The sequence below is a fragment of the Hevea brasiliensis genome, chromosome 9 (genome assembly GCF_030052815.1).
Source record: "Hevea brasiliensis isolate MT/VB/25A 57/8 chromosome 9, ASM3005281v1, whole genome shotgun sequence".
In the NCBI taxonomy this organism is placed as follows: Eukaryota; Viridiplantae; Streptophyta; class Magnoliopsida; order Malpighiales; family Euphorbiaceae; genus Hevea; species Hevea brasiliensis.
This window is the reverse complement of record NC_079501.1, coordinates 97476361-97499988: the sequence shown is the minus strand read 5'-3', so window position 1 is coordinate 97499988 and position 23628 is coordinate 97476361. Positions and strand designations below refer to the sequence as shown.

General features: G+C 32.1%; 1 protein-coding gene across 1 annotated transcript; it reads right to left on the bottom strand.

Moving 5' to 3' along the window:
* Positions 1–2300: 2300 nt before the first annotated feature.
* On the bottom strand, positions 2301–21189 carry LOC110639345 (vacuolar protein sorting-associated protein 53 A). Its single transcript, XM_021790248.2, has 24 exons — positions 20917–21189; positions 20044–20138; positions 19295–19351; positions 18954–19104; positions 16953–17023; positions 16053–16177; positions 14316–14476; positions 14073–14214; positions 13256–13319; positions 12117–12296; positions 11980–12021; positions 9451–9555; positions 9310–9369; positions 8994–9071; positions 8368–8475; positions 8206–8271; positions 7618–7695; positions 7395–7528; positions 7214–7307; positions 6834–6911; positions 4945–5007; positions 4281–4349; positions 4099–4194; positions 2301–2757 (listed from the first exon to the last, which is right to left on the bottom strand). The coding sequence occupies exons 1-24, from the start codon at positions 20963–20965 to the stop codon at positions 2476–2478; spliced, it is 2448 nt and encodes an 815-aa protein (XP_021645940.2). The 5' UTR covers positions 20966–21189; the 3' UTR covers positions 2301–2475.
* Between the last annotated feature and the right edge of the window lie 2439 nt (positions 21190–23628).

Below are 23628 nucleotides of genomic sequence, written 5' to 3'. Positions count from 1 at the left end.
CATTGTTAAATGATTTCACTACCCAAGACTTCATTTCTTTCCCCTTTGAAACCTTAAACATTGCTCCACAACCCGTTCTTAAAGTAGAGCATCTTTTTCTGAGATTTATTCCCTCATTTTTGCTCTCTTCTTTATAGTGACTTTCATTACAACATACATAAGTACGACTTATTACTTCATTGCTTCGAGAGCCTATAACACTTGATCGAATACGAATTCAAAAAACTTTTTCCTTTGCAAATGATTTATAAAATAGTTCAGCAACATCCAAAGAATCAAATTCCATTCCCACATAAGGCAGAGATATGATTTCACTAACCTCTCTACCTCGATCATCATTATTAACATAAATACTTTGGGAAGATGTATTTTTCATGTCCACAAGTGAAGATTCAATGTCAACCTAATAAAAATTAAACAAAATTAGTATCTTTTTCTGTATCTAATCATATAATAGTTATTAAAAATTAGAAAAAAAAAACAAATAAGCAAATTTATACTCACCTAAAACTATGGCAAAAAATAGTATAAATTACTCACAACTTCATCAATTCAATTTAAATATTATAAATGCAAAGTATAAATAAACTTTAATAAAAGAAATTGGCTTACCACATAATGAACTCCATCATTATTTTCCTCCTCCATTGAAAAAATTGGATTTGTAAGAGTTTCTTTTTATCAAGGATATGAAAAGCCAAAAAGAAGAGAAAGGAATAATGAAATAGGATCCAATCAACAGAAAATTTGCTTATAGGTATTATAATCACGTTGCCATCATAAGAGAGGATTGGCATTTTTTGTAATTAGAGATAAATATAAATTTCAATAAAATCATGAACTTGACCAAAAACCCCATGGGGGGACGGAAAACATTTTGAATGAAAAATTAGAGAAACATTTTATTGATTTATAATTTAAGTTATATTTGTAAAAATATTTTAATTTTTCTTAGAAATCTTTTAATCAAAATAAAATAAGAATAAAAAGAATAAAATTAACTTATTTTTAAGAAAAATTTAATAAGCAAAGACTTGAACTTATTAAAAACTAGAGATGAAATTAATTTTAAAAAAAATTAGAAAAAGGTGCATGAACTTAATTTTGCCTATGTATCCCTTTAGGATTTAGATGAATCAAAATTTTTAATTATAGGTTGAGAGAAGGGAGATTGAGGTGGTTTGGTAATGTGAAGCATAGATATAGGAAAATTCTAGTTAGATATGTAGAGCACATTGAGTTAGAAAATAGAAAGAAAAGAATAGGTAGACCTAAACTAACTTAAAGGAGAATAGTACAACATGACCTAAAAGTATTAAGTGGAGAAAGAGAATCCATATAGCCAATAAATTTTTGGGATAAAAGCTTAGTTGAATTGAGTTGAGTTGAGTATTACTTGCCCTTTTTTAAAAAATTATATGATAATTGATAATTAAAAAAATATAAAAGAAAAAAAAATCAAAATAGAGGGTATTGAAAATTTTATTGAATATATAAAATAATAACAGAGTAATTGATATAGTATATAAAATAATAAAGTAGGAGAATTATGAAAGTATTGAGAATTAAAAAAAATAATTATTTAGAAAATTTGAGAGAAATTAAAAGAGTATTGAGAATTAAAGAGAGTGTAGAAAATAATTGTGTAGAGAATTAATGATATATATATATATATATATATATAAATGAATTAGGAGTGGAGTGAGGTATTTATTGAATTTTTTTGTATTTAAATCACTAGAAAAATATGAACCTGAACCAAACGTAAAAAGGGCGGTTTTTTGACTAAATATAATTAATGATGTTATAAATAGGAGAGAGAAGATACATTAGTGTATAAATTAATTCTGCATATAAATCATTAGATCTGATTCAAATCAATGGCTGAAAAAATGTGTAAAACTTTTAATTTTACACGTGTAATTAGATTCTATCTCAATTTTTAATGTTTAAATAAATAAAAAAATTTATTTATTTTTCATAAATAAATTTTACTAATACTGCTTAAAAAAATATATAGAAAGAGAAAACTTTTTTTTTTATTATACTAATGTAAATATACATTTTACAATTGCATTAAGAAAATATTAATTTTTAACTATCGTAAACATTAATCAACTAATTATAAATAAAATAAACATATAAAATTAACGATAGCTGATTAAAAAAAAATGAAAAATTTAAGAATTCATGTTTACATTTTAACAAAATACTAGCTTTTTTAAGTTGTTTAGTGCAATTAAAAATGAAAAATTACCAACCAAAAAAAAAATCCCAAGGGAACTATGGGGGGCAAGCAGTTGTAAAAGTAGCCTAAAGGGCAACTATTTGATCATTGAATTATTTTATATTTTGGAATTGTTGTACAAAATTTTTTTCCTGGTTATTGACATTGTAATATAAAGTCAAGAAGAAACCCATCTGCTTTCAAATGAATAAAGAACCAGCACATAAGATTACATTAATATGCACATCTCAAGCATTGAAGAGTTTTCTAAAAGGTCCATCCTTCCTGTCCTTAGCAGCTTCTGTTAGAGCAAGGAACCTCTTGAACCCAGTCGTTGCAGCACCTCGTCCAAGTGCAGCTGCTCTGGTAAGCACATCTTCTCGGGAAGCAATAAATCCAACCGTCTGATTTGTAATTGCAGGAGCTGGAGCAGCAGGTACAACTGATGGTGCAATCGAAGGCTGTGTAATTGCTGGCCCATGTTTGTTGAAGTCATCCAGTATACTCTGCTGATCTGCCTTTTTAAGACCCTGAGCAAGTGATCAAGTCGCAACAGTTAAAAGCGCAGAAACATGTGTAAAATATATATGTTTGTGTCAAAAGTTCAACTCATAAATGTTTCAGAAACCTAAAATTGATCTTCACAAGCATTAGCATTTGAACCTATTTGATTGTTATTGAATATTCATACCAATGTGGAACAGGTTAACACATTTAAATAGGTTTCTCAATCAGTCTAATGAATACATTTTCCTTAGGAGTAATGCAATTGCACTCGATATCTCCACTATTATTATTATTTCAGTTGCATAAAAAGTGATGCTGAAGACTAGGTCATCATACAATTTCATTGTAGGTTCAATGTAGGTAAAGATGAAAAAACAGTCAACACATACATTGGGATGAACTCATTCTGCGCCTGATGACACTTCCATAAGAATGTGATTTCACAGAAAGTATTCAATTAAATTTCTTTTAAAGACACTTTACTAGGCCTTTGTTTGATTCCTTAATTGTGCAATGGAAATGAAAGGAAATTCTTTTCTTCTCTTTTCCATTCACTTCCCTCAAAACAAACAAAAGCATAAAGGTAATCAGTTCATCTATACGCCAACCTAAACTACTAAAGCAGAAAAATTGAATTCAATGCTTAGCAAACCTAATTCCAAACCACATGGAGCATCAAGCATGTACAAAAAGTAGCTGAACATGGCCAACGTATCTATGATAAAGATGATGAAGGGTGACAAAAATTCATGCTTAATTGAAACAAATGATAGGGAGAGTTGGTAAAGCCAAGAATCAAGCACAAAAACCATTTGGTGCAAGTTGTAAAATTTGGAACAAAAAGTTTATAGAATCATGGTCTATATTTTAAACAAGGCTTACTTTCTTGTTCTTTTATAGGCTATACATATGCTTATTGCCCGTCTGGTATTTTGTAACTTTAAGATTCCCAAGTATTTGGGTATTTTATAGCTTTGCTGGAATGGGCTGGTGGTGATGTATTGCAATCTTATTTAAGTCGTCTACTTTTAATTTTATTTATAGCACAAGAGTGATTTAGTAATTATTTAACCTTATTTTGCATTTAGAAAAAAAGGTGACTTGTTAGAAAATAAAAAGTACTAGCAACTTTTTTTTTTTTTATGAAATAGTATTCAAAAATTATTTTTGCATTGGAACAGGCAATTTATTTTCATTGTTAGTTCTGCGAACGACGGCAAGCAGTTGAATATTCTGTAAGAGTTAGTCTTAAAAAATCAGAGTGTTTTAGTTGTTTTGCTTGTTCTAAATGCAAAATTAGCAGAAACTGACTTGTTAGAAAAGAAATCTTAAACCAACAGAAAGAAAAGGAGAAAAGCAATAACCTTAAGCTCCAGAATACGCTGAAACTCCATTGGTGTTCCCTCTGGTAGCAATGCCCTATATGTATCTGCCACAGAATCTATGGGGGAGAGTATAACCTGTAGAAACAAAATGATGCTGCCTCAGAAAAGGTAACCTGTACTAAGCAAGACAAATTGAAGCCTAAAAATAACATAATCAAGACCTTCAAAAGTGCTTCAGCTTTACTCATTTCCCGGCTTACAAACTTTGAATAGCTAGCAGCACCTGATGTCTGTTTCAGTTTTCAGTAAAATAAAATAAAATTGTTAAAAAGATTACTTTGGGTAATGATAAAGAAATCAAAAGGAGATCAGATTTCATATAGGAAATAATAATATAATAACTGAAACTTGTTCTTGAAATACTTTGTTGCCGGACAAGCATTAATTGGCTTTTCTTGCCTCTCCAAGAAAATATAACATGTGCCCAAAGTCATCAATACTGGCTACTGTAACACACCAGCTTTGTATACCATTACCATATCAGTGGCAGGTAAGTTTATATGGGCCAAATCCAACAGTTAAGCTACCTTGAGCTCGCTTCTCTTGACTTAAGCAGGCCATATGGGCTTCGGCTGTTACAGTAATCCATAAATCACACTTGCATATAATTCCATATATGGCAGGCATTTCACTAACTACTATGAGACCAGGTGTGGGGCACAAATAAAAGCTTCGCTGATCCAAGGAACAAGTTCCAAAAATCAGCTTCATTTCAAACACTATTCAAGTGTAAGAGAGTTATTTTTGACTGAGAATGAGAAAGAAAGTAAATATTATTCCACGATATTTGATCACTTGAATAGGTATTTGCAAGCATCGACTCACCTGCCGACCGAGGGAAGGAATCTCTAGAAGAATCGTCTTTACAGCTTGAGTATCTAAAAGCATCTGCAATAACATTAAGCCATTTGTTATCTCCAAGCTACACGAAACAACCACAAACAACAGTTCCAAGGAGAATGCAAATATATAGAGCTCTTATATTCAAATTTATAATAATTATTTGCTTGCTTTCATCAATGTAAAATTGTGAATTGTTTAAGGTCATTTTCAAACTCAACTAAAACAAAAAAAGTTTTCTACACCTAATTGCATCTCAAAGTTTTAGATGTAAATATTATTATAGCAATTTTGATACTTCAAGTACATCAGCAAAGCCGTAACCATGTCATGAAATGATACTTAGACATTACAAAATAATGTAGTGCTAAACAGTTAAAAATTTTCAACAATTTTTTTTTTTTTTTTATCAGTGATAGAAAAGGAGAAGGCTTATGATAGTGTTCCAAGAGAGGTCTTATGGAATGCGTTAGAACAAAAGAGGGTATCTATTAGGTATATACAAGTATTGAAAGATATGTATGGAAGGAAGCACTACTATTATTTGGCGGGGAGGGGAGAGGAGATTTCCGATCTTTCCGGATTTTTTTCAATTACCAAGGATCAGCCCCCACTTTACTTTTTTTTTTTTTTTAGATGAAAACACTTACAATACAGATAAAGAGAGAGCATTCCTTGATTGTGGATGATGATATTGTTCTGATGATAGATGAGACACGAGAGAAGGAAGGGAAGGAAGAACTTAGAGAAGTAGTAGTCTAGAGTTCAAAGTTTTAAGTTAAGAGAAGAAAGCATTACATGCATTGCAAGTTCAAAAAGGTGATAGGGAAGGCCAGGGAAGGAGTTAGGTTTGAAGGGGGGGGTAGCCCAAAGTAAATCTTCTTAAATCATAGGGCTCACTTCAGGGGATGGGGAGGATGAGGAGAGGATGAGGAGGGAGGATGGGATTAGATGGGAGATGTGAGGTTGCCGGAGAGTGATGAGTGATTCCCAATAAATTAAAAAATAAAATAAAAATTAAAAGAAAAATTTTACCCGGCCGATGCATATGCTATATGGTGTTGATGGTAGTAGTGCTGATGCAAAAGAGAAGAGTAGAAGAGAGAGAGAGAGAGAGAGAGATGAGGATGTGTGGTGATGAGTGGATAAAGTCTACTAGATAGAGTAAGTGAAAAAAGTATGAAAGGAGGGAAGAGGTGGAAGATGTGTGAGTTGGAGAGAGAAGGAGAGAGGTGGGTCATTGGAGGTTGTACATACGAGGCTCTCAGAGAGAGGAGTAGAGCACATTAGGCTAGAGAGAGCAGAAAAAAAAAAAAAAAAAAAAAAAAGAAAGGAGTAAAGTGGAGAGTGTTCAGAGTGTAGTATTAGAAGATTACAGCATTATACATTTATAAAATGAAAAAAAAAGCAAAAAAAAAATCAAACATAAAATTTTTTTTTTTTTGGAGTTGAGTTGAGTGATAGAAAAGGAAATAGCCAACCAAATGAACAAATTGCAGGCTAGCAGCTTCAGAATAACCAGTATCACGGAATTTTCACATGGGTTGCATGCTTACAAATTTCTAATATAGATGCACAAAAAAAAAAAACAGGATTTTAATATTTTGAAGTACAAACGATAATTTTCTTTGTGCATGAGACTTAAATCAACACAAGGAAAGCCTCATGAAAGAAATCATGCGAAAAAGGATCAATTTACACTTTCATACATGATTTAGCAATTTTAATTCAAAGTAGTGTTTTAATAATCTGTACCTTAGTAAATGTCATTTAAACACACCTTAGATGCCATTCATTTGACTTACCAGTTGATTTTTCTTTAACCAAACACAATTATTTAAGAAAGAACAAAAGAAAAAAATGGCATTTCCTACTTGTTGGGCTCCAGTTTCTGATATGTGCTTGCATTTGAAAATGTTGGCATAAAATCGTGGACCAAGAGAGGATGCCAGCTGCACAAGGTAAGAAAAAAAAAGAAAGGCACAATAAGGTATATGCTATTAAAGCATTTGAACCAGTTTGGCTCAGAATTCCAAATTTTAATGCAAGCAAAGAAAGTATGTAAATGGTGCCATGGCTCAAATAATGATGGGCAATTAGATATTTACATTGGTTATTAAAAAAAAATGATTGCATTGATAAAGAAAAGAAATTGAATGTTAGTTCAGCAACTTTTTAGGTCCAAGATCTACATCTGGAAGCAAACGATTAGCCCTACTCAACCCCCATGGGCTAAGATCATCTTTGTAATCACCTTGTCCAAAAAGTACTGGAAATGAACTGGAGATAAAAGACTTCCGAGTACAGGAATGCTGCTTGTAAGTATCATATTTATGCCGTTAACATACCTGCAAGAAGATGATTATGGTTACTTTATGGTATTTACATCAGACCCTAGTATCCATGACTAGATTGTTAACAAAGATATATCTTACTCTGATTGGTCACCAACACTTTCAAGTGTACCCCATGGAACACGTGTCATCGTTACCATTTCAGAATCAAATTTAGTCTCCAGGCCATGCACTAGGGTCATTAATGCTTCTGTAATAAGGCCTGAAAACTCCTCCTGCAAAATTGCATGACTCTCAAAGATATATAAACAGAAGAATAGAAGAATTTTTTTGACATTAATCTACTGAATAAAAATGATTGTACCTCAACAGCTGACATATCCACCCCTGCTGCTAATTGAGGATCAATTATTTTGGATACACTTTCTGCCAGTTCACCTGACTGTCAGAAAATTGAACCAAGTTTGCAAATACGTCATGTAAGTGTATTACCATTAGCAATGATGTTTATCAAAAAGTGTATGGCTAACTAAATTATAATGTTTCACCTCCCACAGCCTCATATAGTGCTAATAAAACATTGTGTAATAAATAATGTAAAAAAATTTATCCACATATATATAAAAAGCAAGACTAAACACAAAATCAAATTGCCAGTTATCCAAGGATAAGGATCACACTTATTTTAAATGTAACAAAAAGGGTGCTTTGGAGTTAAAACATATCTTCTGTCATTCTCCATAAGATGCTGATCAATTCAGCTGCAAATAGGCACAACACTATAGACAAGGAATCCTAGAGACCAAAGTTCCTTAAGAAATTCAAATATGGGACACAAATCTGACTTATTTAAAATTACTGCTAACCACTTGACAAGGAAATAGCCTAACATACACACAAATCAAGCAAGTATTAATTACAGAAAATTTCATATATAGAGAATCCAACTGACCGTTTTTCGGCAGTATTCAGCTGAATTGATAATATAGCAAATCACCCTTTCATCTCTGTCAGACATCTGCCCAAAATTGCCATATAATTAGCACATATTGAATTATAGTCAGCTTAGAGGCAACTTTAGTTCTTTAGACAGAAGAAATAGCCATGCTGATACCTTTATTTGTCCATCCATGCCTGTAGCAGCAGCAACAATACCCACACCACCCTTTGGTAGTCTTGCTTTAAGCTTCGCAACATATGCTTTGAGAATTCTTTCAAATACCTAATAATAGAATAGAGCATATGGTAAGACTCTGAGCTTGGTTCATATACCTGTAGCACTGTAGTCAGATAATCAACTTGACGATCCATTGAGCACATCACATTACGTTGTCATTTATTTCGTCATTTATTTGAAATCACCTGTCAATATAGTGCCTACAGGCAAAAATAACAACTACAATAACAATATTGCTACTCCTACTCCTGCTGCTATTGCTAGTACAAATAAAACTTTAAAGGGACCATTCTTTACTGGGTAATGTCCTTTTTCTATGTTAGAAAAGATTCTTCCAATAGTCCAGAGTCTAAAAATTAAAAATGAATTTCTATCCTTAACTTATGTGCCTGACATTTATTTCCCTCATCCAACACTAATCACTGTAGCAATGCACTACCATGCATTATGTTGAAAAGAATTCAGGTTATTCAGGTAAGCCTCATAAAATATCAAGATATGAGGAAATGCTGCAGGAAGTCCAACCAAAAACAAAGATTTAAATATATTTTAGAAAAAGGTACCTTAAACAAATTAAATAATGTCTGGTTCTTTGTCAGGGCACTGCACCTCTTTAAGCTCCGCTTGATTATAAGAAACAACTAACACCACAAGAAAGGACATTATCATTCCAATGAACATACCGCAACAATTATGATATAAAGAACCAAGCTTTGCTTAAATCTCAAGCAGACATGTGACATGTGCAATAGTGCTGGTTTAAGCGCCAAGATAACTATTTCCTCTCAAGCCAGGTGGGGGGCCTCCATGGGACCCTTCCTCCGAGAACCTAATAACAATGGTGATGATGCAGAATAAGATGCACATCCAGTTTCTCACCTGCATGCTACTGGATAAAACATTATTCTGACTGCCCTCCTCAATATCCCATGTTTCCTCCTGTTGAAAAGAAATTACAGTTTATGGGACAATTAGCATAAAAATAAATGCAAATGTTGAGGATTTAGAGACACATACTACCTGAACAAGTTTGTCGAGATTCTCCATCAGAGTTTTCTGTTCCAACTCAACATAAATTGTCAAGTGAGGCTCAAAGCAAGATGAAATAATTCCGCGGAAGTTGAACTGCAAAACCAGTGAGCTCAAATAATTACCAACAACTGATATTAGGTCTATAAACAAGAAGCCTGAAACAAGATGAAACCATCACTAAAAATCAAAATCCAATAAAAAGGCCATAAGAACCCTCTAGTAAAATATATATATATATATATATATTCTTCAGAACAGCATGATGCGTCCACGCATAAAGAATCATTCTGTCATTCTGTTGGAGCTTAATAAAAGGTTAATCCACAAAGTCCTAAAAAGCAATGCAACAAGTAATGCAGAATGGGAAGCTTAGAATTTTATTTAAAAATTTTAATTATTATAGAATTAAGAAATTTAAAGAGTTTTTATTGTTTAAGAATTTTATCATTATTAGGTCTATTATTTCTTAATTTATCTTATTTAGTATTCTTAATTAGAGTTGAATTAAGATTTCTATTGCTAATTTGATTAGGGTTGTAAGCTCTATAAATAGAGCTAATTTTCTATTATTCAATAGCTTTGGATTATGATTATTATTGAGATTAAATAAAATTACTGAGAATTAGTTCTCTTTTTCAAGGATTAGTCGTTATTTTGTTCTTTGTTCTTGGCTGTTTTACATCAATTTTGGTATCAGAGCCTAAATTCAATCCAAATTTTCACAGATTCCACAAACTTTCAAAAACCTTTCAACCTGTGTTCTAACCTCTTTCAAAATTTTCATTCAACCTTCAAAACATATACCGCCTAGTTTACTGTTTATTAAAAAAAAAAAAAATCCAAAAGCCAAAAACAGATTTTCCTGCCATCTGACTCCCAAGCCCTTCTCCGACAGCCGATCTACCCATCCCTGTTGTCGGAAGTACCGTCAGCGCCAATTCCTTTCAGGTCGGGTCAGATCCAACTCCTGAACCCGCCACAACTTGAAGTAGATCTCACGCAACTTACTCTAAGTTGTGTTGCACTGAATTCCATTCTCTGTTGCTCCCTTCCCTTTGCCTCTCACATCACTCTCCAACAGCAAATCGTGTCACAACTAAAAGGAAAAGTTGGGAGTTTTCTTGAATGAGGTATGCTTCTTTAATTTGAATACCATGTGGTGGACCGACAATGAAGGACTACATAATGAAATTACTGATTCTATGGTACAATCAGATGAATTATGGTATACAATTCAAAGAATACAAGCTGAAATCGATAACTATTATGAACAACTTAATGAAATATCTTATTTGATAGATTTATTTGGTAGTCCTAATTATGTTCCTTACAGTTTATTTGATGGGTATCAAGATATACAAATAATCTTACAAAATAGGGAGAGAGCACTTGAAGAAAGTAAGAATGAGTATCATGGTCGATAGACTCATCAACAAGTTAAGGATAAAGAAGTTCAACGTTTTGAAGCATGGAAAGAAGTACAATTGTTTCAATTGAGAGAACAGTTGGATACAATAAAAAGTACTGAAAATATAAATGCAAAAAGTCTTCAAAAAGCAAGGCAACACAAGAAGAACAACAAGAGAAGCTTGAATTGGAAAAGCAACTTGAGGTTGAAGATGAAATTGAGAAAGAACAACTTGACGATTCTAAAATTGAAGAATCTGAAAATTTGAGTATTGAACATACACCTATTGAAGAGCCTATTCTAAAGCAAGAAACTAATTAGGCTATTCAAGCCATGAAAACTTTAATGGAGATTGAAGAAAATCAAATTACTAATGATTTGAAGAGCTTTTCAACTATTAATAAGCTTGATTTTATTTGTCCAGATCCTTTTAGAGATGCAAAGGAAAGCATGAAGTGCTTGATTTCAAGCTTGTTACTAGCATACAAGAACGAAGAGTTGATTGTTCTCCTAATGCAGATTCTTATTCTCTCGCACTTCAAGACTCGAGATCGAGTTTTTTCCAACCAGGGGAAAATAATGCAGAACAGGAAACTTAGAATTTTATTTAGGAATTTTAATTATTATAGAATTAAGAAATTTACAGAGTTTTTATTGTCTAGGAATTTTATTATTATTAGATCTATTATTTCTTAATTTATCTTATTTAGTATTCCTAATTAGAGTTGAATTAGGATTTCTATTCTTAATTTGATTAGAGTTTATAAGCTCTATAAATAGAGCTAATTTTCTATTATTCAGTAGCTTTGAATTATGATTATTATTGAGATTAAATAAAATTACTGAGAATTAGTTCTGTTTTTCAAGGATTGGTCCTTGTTTTGTTCTTCGTTCTTAGCTGTCCTACATCAACAAGGACAGGGAAATTATGATCAACCCCAATTTACAATTGATTGGAAGATTGGAAAATCAATTAATGCCCAAAAACAAGCACAACACAGGACAGATGTCCAGAAAACATACACATCAAGCAACTAAATGATATATTATATAATAAATACCATCAGTAACTGATATGAAATAAAAATATAAAAAGAGGAAAAATCTACCCCAGCTCCTGGTACTGATAAATCTTTATTTTCATCCTTCTCCTGCAAGCACAAAACCAGAAGTGGTAATTTTGACTCAAATCATATATCAATTAAGAAAATTTTTATCATTCTATCAGGAAGACTAATATACATACTTCAGGCTCTCCTTGATTAGCAGCAAGCTTTCTTTCATACTTTTTTCGAATATCTGATACACTTTGACTATTACTGTCCTTGCCAATTTCTTCTATCTCATTCCCAATCTCTCTACTACTAGAGCCGCCTCCAAATTTTTCAGCTAATTCATCCTCAAATTCTAAAGTTCGTTGTAGTGCCTGGACACAATTGTAGAAACAAAAAATAGCATTAGCAGATGTCAAACTGGTATCCAGAAATCAAAGAATTCTTGAGACAGGAAGACTAATCATACTGAACACTGAACAGTCACATATGATTAACATCACCAAAGAAAAAGTAGAGGATATTTCATAGCACAAAGGATTCTCATGGCTACTCCAATTTTACTAGGTTGAAGCTTAGTCAGACAAGTAATAAATAGCAATTACTCAAAAAAGAAAAATCCAAAAACCCAAGAGGAGTGCTAGGCACACTCCTTCGAGGGAATCCCATAATAGAAATATGCAATATGCAGAACAAAATAATGTTTAGCACAAAATCTAGAGCAATTATGCAATTGGCAACTCGGATACAATGTTGACAATGTTCCATGGGGCTCATATAATGCAATATAATTCACACACGCATGTATGCCATAGATTGTCTTACTTGACACGAGTAAATCAATTGTCCAGGTGTAAGTCAGTTTGCAAAAGTTAATAGTGAAATTAATTAAAAGAATTGATCCATTGTCATCCAATGATTTCCATAAAGGATCCTTGATCTTTAGATTAGCATGTCATGTTTCATCTTTTCATGCGCAATGAAAAACAAAAAAGTACAAATGATGAGTTGGAGAGAAATTAAACTTTTTGATGGTTGGACCAACAGAATCCAATAATTTAGGACCCACGAAAAACAAATCGCAGACAGCCAAGAGTGCACAAGTTAAGGTGATTCAAAGATATGATTTGAATTGCACTTAATCTAAATTCCAAGATCAGCAGAATGGTCAAACAGATATTCCCCTTAGATGAAGCTTCAACATATTAGACATGCAAACATAGGTTGTGTACAATTTACTGCAAGTTTCACTGCTCAAGTAGAAAGGAAGGAATAGAGTGATTAAAATATTAAATACTAAAACTCATAATAAAGGTTCTCCCAAAGTCTTTACCAACAACAAAGTTCCAACGTCCGGCTTCTCTTTGACATTATCAAGTATTCCCTCTAGTTGTTTCCTGAAAAAACAGACCATGTGAAACCTTTTGCAGCATGTACCATATCCTCCTATAGAAATTATGCTATTCATGGTCCTTCCAAAATTAATTTCTCAGATGCTAACCCGATGGCCTACACCTTTTTGGCCTTATTTTTTTCTTTTAATCTTTATAACAGAGAATATATATAATATTTTCAACTTTAACATTACGGTAACATGTATAAGCCTACTGAATATATTTAAGTTGGTACACAACCTGGATAAGATGAATCTAACATGTACAAGTCTATTGGATGTATTTAAGTTGGTGCACAACCAGGATATGATGAACATAAGGAATAAATCCAAAAGTCTCCCAAACTAAATGAATACGGAACAATTACATTTGACTTAAAAAACACATGCCAAAAATATTATAAGCACTTTGCATCAAAGAGAGTCTAAATTGATTTCTGTTAACTTCCCTATGCAAACTTAGGGGGTTAAAACCTCAATATCATCAACTCCAAAATATCTTATTTCCAAATTCTGTAACTGGTCAAAGCTAAAACACAAGTATGACTCACTAATTAAACGAATAGCACAGCATAAGATAAGTACAGACTTTAACTTCAGTAACTTGTCATGACCCAATCAATAGGCATTCAACACGGTTCTTCATTGCTTTTCATTTCTCTATTTTCTAAAATAAAAAATTTAACCTTAATCACACTGTTCAAATTATTCAATCATCCATGTAGTTCCTAGATTTCAAAAGAAATACACAACCTACCTTGTCTTCTTACAGAACTGAATACAAAGCCGATAAGGAACGTGCCACGAGGAAGGAAAAATCCTCCATATCTCCTCATTTGTTCTTATTCGACGCTTGATCCATGCATATCTTCGTTCAGTTTTGTCAAGCTTAGCTAGCTCTGTTACACAGAAATTCCAAAATTTAAAAAAGAAAACTTGTGCAATAACATAACAAAGATGCATACATATAAATAAATTAAATGAAGCAAGTATGACAAACCAGCTCCTTCAAAGATTTGTTCATATGAAGTAAGCTCCCTGCTGCAAAAATTATTTACCAACTCTTCCCTCACAGATGGCTCCAAAGCATCAACAACCAAGCATGCCTCAGATAAGTGCTGCAGTAAATTAGTTTCTTCTGTCTCTTTCCCAGTACCTAAGCTGAGATAAAATTTGAGGGATAAATTAAAAAAAAAAAAGGTTAAAACACACACACGCACACACACAGCTGGAATGTCCAAAAGAGTAAGCAGCTTAAACTAAATATCTTTGAAGTATTATTTATACATTCCTCCAAACAAGCTATCAGATACGTTGGATCATGACAATTTATTAGCAGCTTGAAATACCCACATGCTCTCCCCGCAAAATCAGATTTACTTAAGACTCTCTCTTACCTTCTTTCTAATACCCTTTTTTTTCTAGAAAACTCCAGTCAAACTTAATAAACAAATGTGTAGAACACAGATGAGTTACAAGTGAAAAATCTCAAAAACACACACAACACATAAAAAAAAAGGGGGTTTTGTAAATTTCATATATACTCTTGGTCTTCAAAGCATAAGAACCACATACATACATGTGCATGTAGTAAAATTTGATTATTAATTGAATGATCTTCTTATCAAATGTTGATATGATAAAGAAATGATAGACAACTTCAACTTAAATCAAAACATTTTTTGGCATCAGCTGTTTACCTTTAGTATTTAAAATCGATTAGTTATTATTTATTCATATCAAAATCATTTAGCAATAGGTTCATTAATATTAGAAGCCACAAGTCCTGCATATAGATATAATATTTTTCATATTTATACAGCCACATGTAAGAATAAAACTCAGATACTCATAATAGAGGTCACATAAAATTAAGGTCCCCTTAGAATGGCTTCAATAACTGGAAGAAAGATAAAAGAAATAACGCTTCAAGAAGAATTTGAATCAGAGAAGTAAGTTTGTCATCAACAAGCTTTTGGCACTGCATGTTTTGCTTGAGATATTAAGTTACAAAACATAAGAGGCAGCCTTTGCCCATGACATTGAGCTCCAGTAAAACTGGATGGTTATAAAGTTGGAGGCAAACAAAATTAAAATTTTCAGCATTGTGACTACACAAGTACTGTATTTATTTGATGAATAAAAGTTGAACAAATATCTTTCACATTGAACATTTCTATTAGGTTTCCAGCAATCAATTTGTCATAAATTAGTCTATTCATCATCCTTAAGAAATTCAAATGATAAAAATGTGAATATTCTGGATGACAATCATACCACTGGTAACATAAGGTCCAAAAACTACACGACTCTTGAATAGGTGAAAATCTTTTTTAAAATTCAAACTTTAATCACCTTTGATTACTCAATTTGTCACAAAACCCAGCAATTTGAATGATTTACAGAACTAGGATGACAAAAGCAATAACATTCTAGTTACCAATGACATCAAAAATCAACATATCAGTTAAGGTTAAGGAATTATTTCTAAGCTACCAAACAGACAGTAATATATACCGACAAAGCTACAAAAAAAATATGGCATTTTTATCCAGCATCCATAAAATCTCAAGAACTGGTGACACAAGTATACATATTCTAGCAGAAAGAATTGAGACAGCAGAAAGTACATGTAATCATAATCATTAAAAATAAAATAACCTTTACTAAGAACAAACACTAAAAATAATCTTATTGCTCTCCACAAAAACAATATGATTATTACATAAGTACGTACCTTGAGAAATCTGAAAACACATGTGACTTGAGTATTTGTTTGATATTTTTAAACTTCTCTCTGAGTTCTGTAATTTTTGGTATATCCCTATAGGCCTCAAAATGACTACATAATTGGTTCACTGCCTGGAATATATCATGAAACATCATTATTAAACAAAATGAATAGCATAATTATAACATAGTTCTACAAACACCTTCATTGAGAAAAAAATTAAAACAGAATCTAATAAAAGAACCCATATTTTAGGAAGATATTAATATTTGCTTCAGTTCTTTGGATAATTTATCATTAACAAAGAAGAAAGCACTCTACCTATAAAGTAGAAAATGAAAACAAGATAAACACACTAATGATATAAATATAATGGAATTTTCAATGGGTAAGGACTGCAATGCCATTTAAGTCCTAAAGTAGGATTTTGAATAAATCCCAGTCCATATCAAAGCAATTCAACTTGACAGAGTCAATTAAAAAATCCATACAATGAGAAGGCCCCCAAGCCTCTAGTCTCTTAAATATCACATGCAAAGCTCAGATTGAAAGTTGAGAAAAATCATTACTGATAGAGAAATAAACAACCCTTTTGACACATCTAGAACACCTTTACATTACACATGGTTCTAAAAATTCACAAATTCAGATCCAGTAATAATGAAGTTTTAAAAAAGAAGCAATTTATCATTTACAAAAGCCCTAACATAACTCATACCAGTGGCCAACAGAAATATAAAACAAAAAGGGACAGCAAAACCACAGATTACATTTTGCTTCTAATACAAAAGAAAAGGTATAACCAAACCACAAATCATTGAAAATGATATCCAAAGGATATAAAATATATTGCACACTAATCATTTAAAAAAAAAAAAAGAAAAGATCCAATAACAAATAATGCACCTCTAGCTGAGCAGCTGCCTCTTTATACTGTCGTTTAGAAGCCATTATCTGAAGTTGCTCAACAGCAGACACTGCCATAGCACAGAAAGGCATGTAGAAATTTACAAACCAAAATATACATTTAAAATAAAAAAATAAAACTTTATGTGTTTCAGATTCCAAGGCAGGATTGTCACAATAACGAATACAATAAGGGTGGATTGAGTACAATTCAAACAATATTCAATGACATTTTGATAAACAAATCACAGAAAATAATGTTAGTCTTAAGAAAATGAGCCCGGCCTAACTTACCCCAAAAGCTAGCTCAAGAGGGGAGGAGTGCCCAAGACCATATAAGGAGCATATTACCCTCTCCCAAACTAATGTGAAATCTTAACACGCCCCCCCACGCCCGGGACTGAATACCTAGAGCGTGAAATACTTATAAGAGGCCCAAACATTAGTTAAGGAGGCTCTGATACCATCTTAAGAAAATGGGCCGAGCCTAACTCATCCCCAAAAACTAGCTCAAGGGGGGAGGAGTGCCCAAGGCCATATAAGGGGTACATTCTTCCTCTCCCAAACTAATGTGGGATCTTAACAGCTAGAAACTTAGAATGCCAAAGTAACGGCCTTATAGATGAACGCTAATGACCACAAAGATTAAAGAAAAGCAATTAAACCTGACAGATAAGGAAGAAGATCAACAATTGGTATGTTCATCAAATAAATTTATTTAAGAAATCTGGTCAGAGGAATTCGAATATATAATTAAAGTAATCAATTGTGATTTCTAAGGTGCATTTACTTTGTTTTGAAGCCGTGTCAGGCTTGAAAATTAAACTAGAGAAGAGATTGCTCCAGTTAGCCAAAGTGAGGCAATAGTCACATAATTCAATTTTGATGTAAGGTCAGTTCATTGGATGTTCGCTACTTACAGCCAACTGCCCTTAGATTCTCCTTTCAAAGTCATTGTTGTTTGGGCTTATATTTTCAGTTTTGAGAAAAGATGTCCAGGATGGAAGAAATAATATGTGCTCAAGGGTGGATGATTGACTTTTACCAAAAGTGGACTTTCTAGCTTTCTTATTTGTCTCAGGTTACTGTTCTTCATTCCAATCAGCTTGGAGAAATTTTTGGGAGATAAATACAATAACGAGTTTTCCTTCACCAAATGGGACTCAGGCTCTTTTAGATAAGTAGTTGAGCACTCATGGGGATCTGCACGTCAGAGATTTTTTGAGATGGGTAACTGAAGGACGGTGCGGTGCAAGATGATGGGTATTCAGTTAGAGCAAACAGGCTGCATGGAATGGATTTATACAAGGCAATAAGGCTGGGAGCCTGGGACTGCAAAGGTTTATGCATTAAATTGTTTTCACTCTGGAAAAACAGCAGGTGGATACAGTTTTGGAAAGACAATTGATGTAGTTAAGGACTATTCCCGTATGCTCTTCCTAGTTTAATCAACATTACCAAATATAGAGAGACTGTAGCATACTTATTTTTCATGGTCAGAATAACCGTATAATTGGCATCCCAAGTTTGTTGAAGCTTTACAACATTGGGAACTGGATTCTTTCTGGGACGAAAAAAATATATAATGCATCTTCTAATGTTGGAGTGCATAAAAAAGTTGATAAACGGAAATCTTTTCAATAATCAAAGGATGCTTGAAATCAAAGTAAGGTTTGAAATGGGATCTCCAACCTAAAGACATCATGGGTTCAGAGTAGTGTCAGTTTCCCAAGTAACCCACAAATCCACCACTCATGTTTATTAAACAATTCTGCAAACAAGTTTTGCAGAAACAGGATTACCCGAAAGAAGCTTAAAATTCAATATATTCTGAACTTACAAGAATTCATATCAGAATACCTCTATCTAGAATCTTGATTACATGCTTGTCATAATGAGTTATAGAAATAAATAAATAAATAAAAAGAACTTTTGAATAGCAAGGAAAAAATAAGGTCTTAAGACATCAGCAAATGCAAACACAAAAAGAAGACAACTAACCCAACATGGTCAGACGATGAAGAGCAGTAATAGTAGTTGTTATATGCTTCTTTGCAAAGTCCAACTTCTTAATGTCACGGCATATTTCCTGAACCATTGTCTCACTCTGCTCAGCTTTGGTTTTTATTTCTCGTATCTTGTACATGAGTTCCTGTTTTCCAAGAAAAGAAAATAAATTAACTAAAGAATAGGCCTTGAGAAGCATAACTGTCATGGGCAAAAGCAGTATGATCAACCATGCAAGTCAAGCAAAATAAAAAATCAAAGCCTAAGATATGCAGAGTATCCCTGAGACCAACTTGGATGATTACATAAAAACAGCTTGCGTTATACTTGCTCACCTCTACAGCATGAGTAGCGGCAGCAAGATCTTCCTTGGCCTTGGTTCTGGAATTGCTCTGAAGCACAATAGCAGCCATCAAAGACTTAAATAAAACTATGTATTGGTATGTGTGCAAATGTCATGATTGGACAAGACACAAGCATATTTCTACTGCCTTAATTTAAACAACTTCCTGATTGATAGAAAACCACTTTTCTCAGGGGCAGCTTTTTAATATCATTAGGAGTTTGGGACTGACAGCTAAAGAGGTCTTTTAGAGAATGATTAATGGTTAAAGCTCTTAATGGCAATAAATATAGTTATAATTGTCAATGATCTCTGTGTCTCTGTGTGTGTGTGTGTGTGTGTGTGGGGGGGTGGGGGGGGGGGGGGTGGTGTGTTGGGTTGTGGTGGGTTTCTTCACGTGTTGTTCAGCTTGATTGGAGCATATCAGCGTATTACGCTTTTAGTCTTTTCTTTATGCATTTGATTATAGTTGTGTTAGGTTTCATAAGAAGAAAAGATAATAGCTGATCCTCCACAATGCAATCTCCTGTCTTTCTTTCTTAATAAAAGTTATATTTTTCTAACGAAAGAAAGAGAGAGAGAGAGAGAGTGTGTGTGTGTGTGTGTGTGTGTGTACTAGGAGAGACAAGTGATAATGCAAAACAAGACAGTGTAACATATAAATACATCCAAATTTTGCTTGGGTTGAAATTATAAAATTATTTAATTTCTACACGCATATCATGACAAAAAGATCATAACCTGTTGGCGAACAGCAGCTAGTATTCCAGCATCAACATGGCGTATCTCACTATGTATCTTTTGCATAAGTGGCTCAACGCCAGATAAAGATGCCTCTGGACATCAACCATACTTCATAGTGTCAATATGATCATAAACATCAAAATGGACATGTAAATTACTAGCAAAATTCTAGTTAGTTATAAAATAAATCTACTTCAACTCACCAAAAATCTCAAAATTGTCTACAATAATACATTTGATATTTGCACCAAATTACTAACTACACGTCTCCATAAAAATTATAACTCAAACTCACTTTTGCATAATCCCTTCTAGAATCTACAACTTTTGCCTTTCCTATTCCACTTCCAATAATAGCTGTGACATAAGGAAAAAATCCAATCCCAAAGCAATTGAATTGTTAACAAATCCAGAAACAATTATGTAATCTTTTTCTTTGGGTTCATTTGACTCCAATTGGGAATTGAACTAGAGACCTTAGAGTCCTGCATACGAGTCAGTGAGACACTAAGTGGTACAATTTTACAATCTATTGATGTTGACGCTTTTTTCATTTAATAGCCTACCCAAAGAAGGTTATAGTGTGTTTTTTTACAGCTGCTGATCTACGTGTGTATTTAGGTGTTGCCATCTTCTGCTGTAGTTGCTGTCCCTAACATCAATTCTGTTTTTTCTTCCCTCTTTCAAATCTTGACTAAAAATCACCAGTTTCCAACTACTTCTACCTTACAAGCTTCAGATCTCCCGGGAGTGCTATCTTCTAATAATTCAGTGTTTAACAAATTGGATGCAAATAAGGAATCTTCAAACTCAATACAACTAACAACAAAAAAATGGTATGAAAAATGAAAATTGAAGGCAACAACAGACCAGTAGGGAACATCTGATTGATGTACTCCAATGCGCTGGCTTTGTCCATTGCAAAGGAAAATTAAGAATGCCAATTGATAGAAAAAGATCTTGCGTCTGTTGATGGTGTAAATTTTCGGGCTCAATTGGATTCTGCTTGTGAGCGAGCGAACGAGAGCGAGAAAGAGAGAGAGAAACAGAAGCTCATCTGCTGGATTCAGACCTCTTCTTCCCCTAGCGTGAAGTAGACCGGGGCGTGAAAGAATCCGGTCCGATCAAATTCGGTTATTTGATAAAGGTGAATCGGTCGAATGGGCATGCACCAGTTTTAATGCACCTTCTAGTAAAATATATTAAATAAATTTTAATGATAAATGCAAATTTGTAATTTTTCCTATTGGTAAAGTATATTAAATAAATTCTAATGGGCAAATACATTAAATGAATTCCGACGAATGAATATTTACACTAAAAAAAAGCTAAAGATTGATTCTTATAAATTTTGGGTTTTTCTAATTTTTCCATAGGATTTTTTAATTAATTATATAAAAAATAGTTTTAATTAATATTATTAATTATAATTTTATTAACAATTAACAATACATTGTATGTAATTATTTTTATTAATAAAATTAAATTTGTAACTATTTATATTATTAATATATAATTAAAATTATATTTTTATTAATAGCTTTTAGTCATATTTTTATTTTGTTAATAATTAAAAAATTAATATCAAATAATATATAAATTATATCAAATAATTTAGTTAAATCAAATAATCAAACTCAACTATATTTGGTTATTTATTAAAATTTATTTTAATCGATTAAACTTTTTATTATTAAGAAAAAGGTAGAAATTAGATTAGCATTTTAGAAATACAAACAAAAAAAAAAACAATTAGAAATTTAGTTTAATTCGTATTCAAATTAAGTATATGCATTACATGAGAACTGAGGAAGCTTGTTTTATAAGAAGAGAAGTTAAGGAAGATAAAGCGAGCAAAATTATAAGAAAGTAAAATTTTTATGAAAAATAAAAAATATTTTTTTTTATAAAAAAGAAAATAAATGAAGTTATTTGTGTATTTTTTATATTTCGCTGAAAATAAAAATCAAGAGATAAAATTATTATATTTTTTACAATTATACCTATATTGAATAAATAAAAATATATTAAAAAGACTACATTGAATAATATGATATAAATTTATAGTTGAATAATTATTTATCATATAATTTTATAGTTGAATAATTTTTTTTATTCAATATAGTTATTTATAATATTATTTTATTTATAAATTATGTGTGTATCTCCTTTAGATTTAAAGTTGAACTCTAAATAAATAAATTTTATCGTGTGATTATTGAAAGTATTGTTAAATCGATGCAATTAAGAGTCAATGATATTATATTAAAAAGCTAAAATGTCACTGAAAAAAATCATATTTAGATTTTAGAAGTTTAACTATGTATAGAGATATTTTAAAATTAATTATTTTTTGAAATAATAATTTATAATTATTACAACAATTATAAATTAACATTTTTGACCTTATAGGGAAAAATAAATAGAAATAAATTTTAATGAAAAAATAGATTTTTTTAACTTAAATATTTAATCTATTTTCATAATAAAATGATACTAGTTGAATAATAATTTATTCTCACATCAAATTTATATTTTATTATATATATTTAAATAAATAATATAATTATGTGTAATTTTAATTAGAAATTAAAAATGAAAATAAAATAGTTTATAAATTTAAAATAAATAAATTAAAAAGGATACAGAGGAAAACATAAAAAATAATGTTGTTTTCCTTTTTGTTTCTGCCCAATTTGGACAAAAATAAAATGACTAAAAACAAATCCTCATAACTTCAATTGTCCTTCAAACAAAACAAAGGAATTTTCAAACAAACAGGGCATTAGTATTGATATGCACCTAACGCGTAAGCGTGGGACTTATTAAAAATAAATTTTATTTTGGAATGCCCAATTCACTAGCCAGCCTACACACGTACTAGCTTTTTTATAGTCATGCTGAAAACGAACCACCCAATCCTAATCCAAAAGGGCAGTAATAGAGTTAACAAGAGATTGACAACTCCTTAGAACAACAATGTCTAATAACATACTCACAACAAAGACGTTATCTCCCTCCACCAATAATTTGTGCTACCCTTCTCTCCAAAATAATTTTAACAAAACAACGAACAATGTTTGAGGCAAGTCCACCATGTAAGTGGCCATCGGCATTCCAAATTAAATCACACCAAAGGACATTACCATATAATCTTTAATAGCTTCATGAGTGTTAAGCTTACCCTAACCACAATCCAACCTATCCATCTCTCTACTTGAGTCTAAGTTACAACATCATTAGTCTCCAAAATCATAGTCAACCTAACATATTTAGAAGTATGTTAAATTATGGAGGACAAAAAGCTCTCCAACTCCACATGCATGTTAGCAAATAGGATATGATTACATTGCTTCCATATAGACCAATAGACCGATGCCCGGGGAGCATCATGAAAGCACACACCCTTAAGCCCAGGATTGAAAGGAAACCATGTAGGCACAGGCACGTTAGATGCCATTAAATTTGCATGCATGTGTGAAGGAATAAATTGGTATCACACCCCTCTAGCAAAATCAAAATCCTTAGAAAGTATGTAAAATCAATTCCACATGTCCTAAACATAGATCACAGGCTGTTGAA

Excerpts from the sequence above, each read along its gene's own strand:
- LOC110639345 (XM_021790248.2), bottom strand. The coding sequence starts at position 20,965 with ATGGACAAAGCCAGCGCATTGGAGTACATCAATCAGATGTTCCCTACT. Across the intron at positions 9,370-9,450 it reads ATCTCGACAAACTTGTTCAG|GAGGAAACATGGGATATTGA; the intron begins GTAGTATGTGTC and ends TCTTTTCAACAG. Across the intron at positions 8,272-8,367 it reads GCATGGATGGACAAATAAAG|ATGTCTGACAGAGATGAAAG; the intron begins GTATCAGCATGG and ends AATTTTGGGCAG.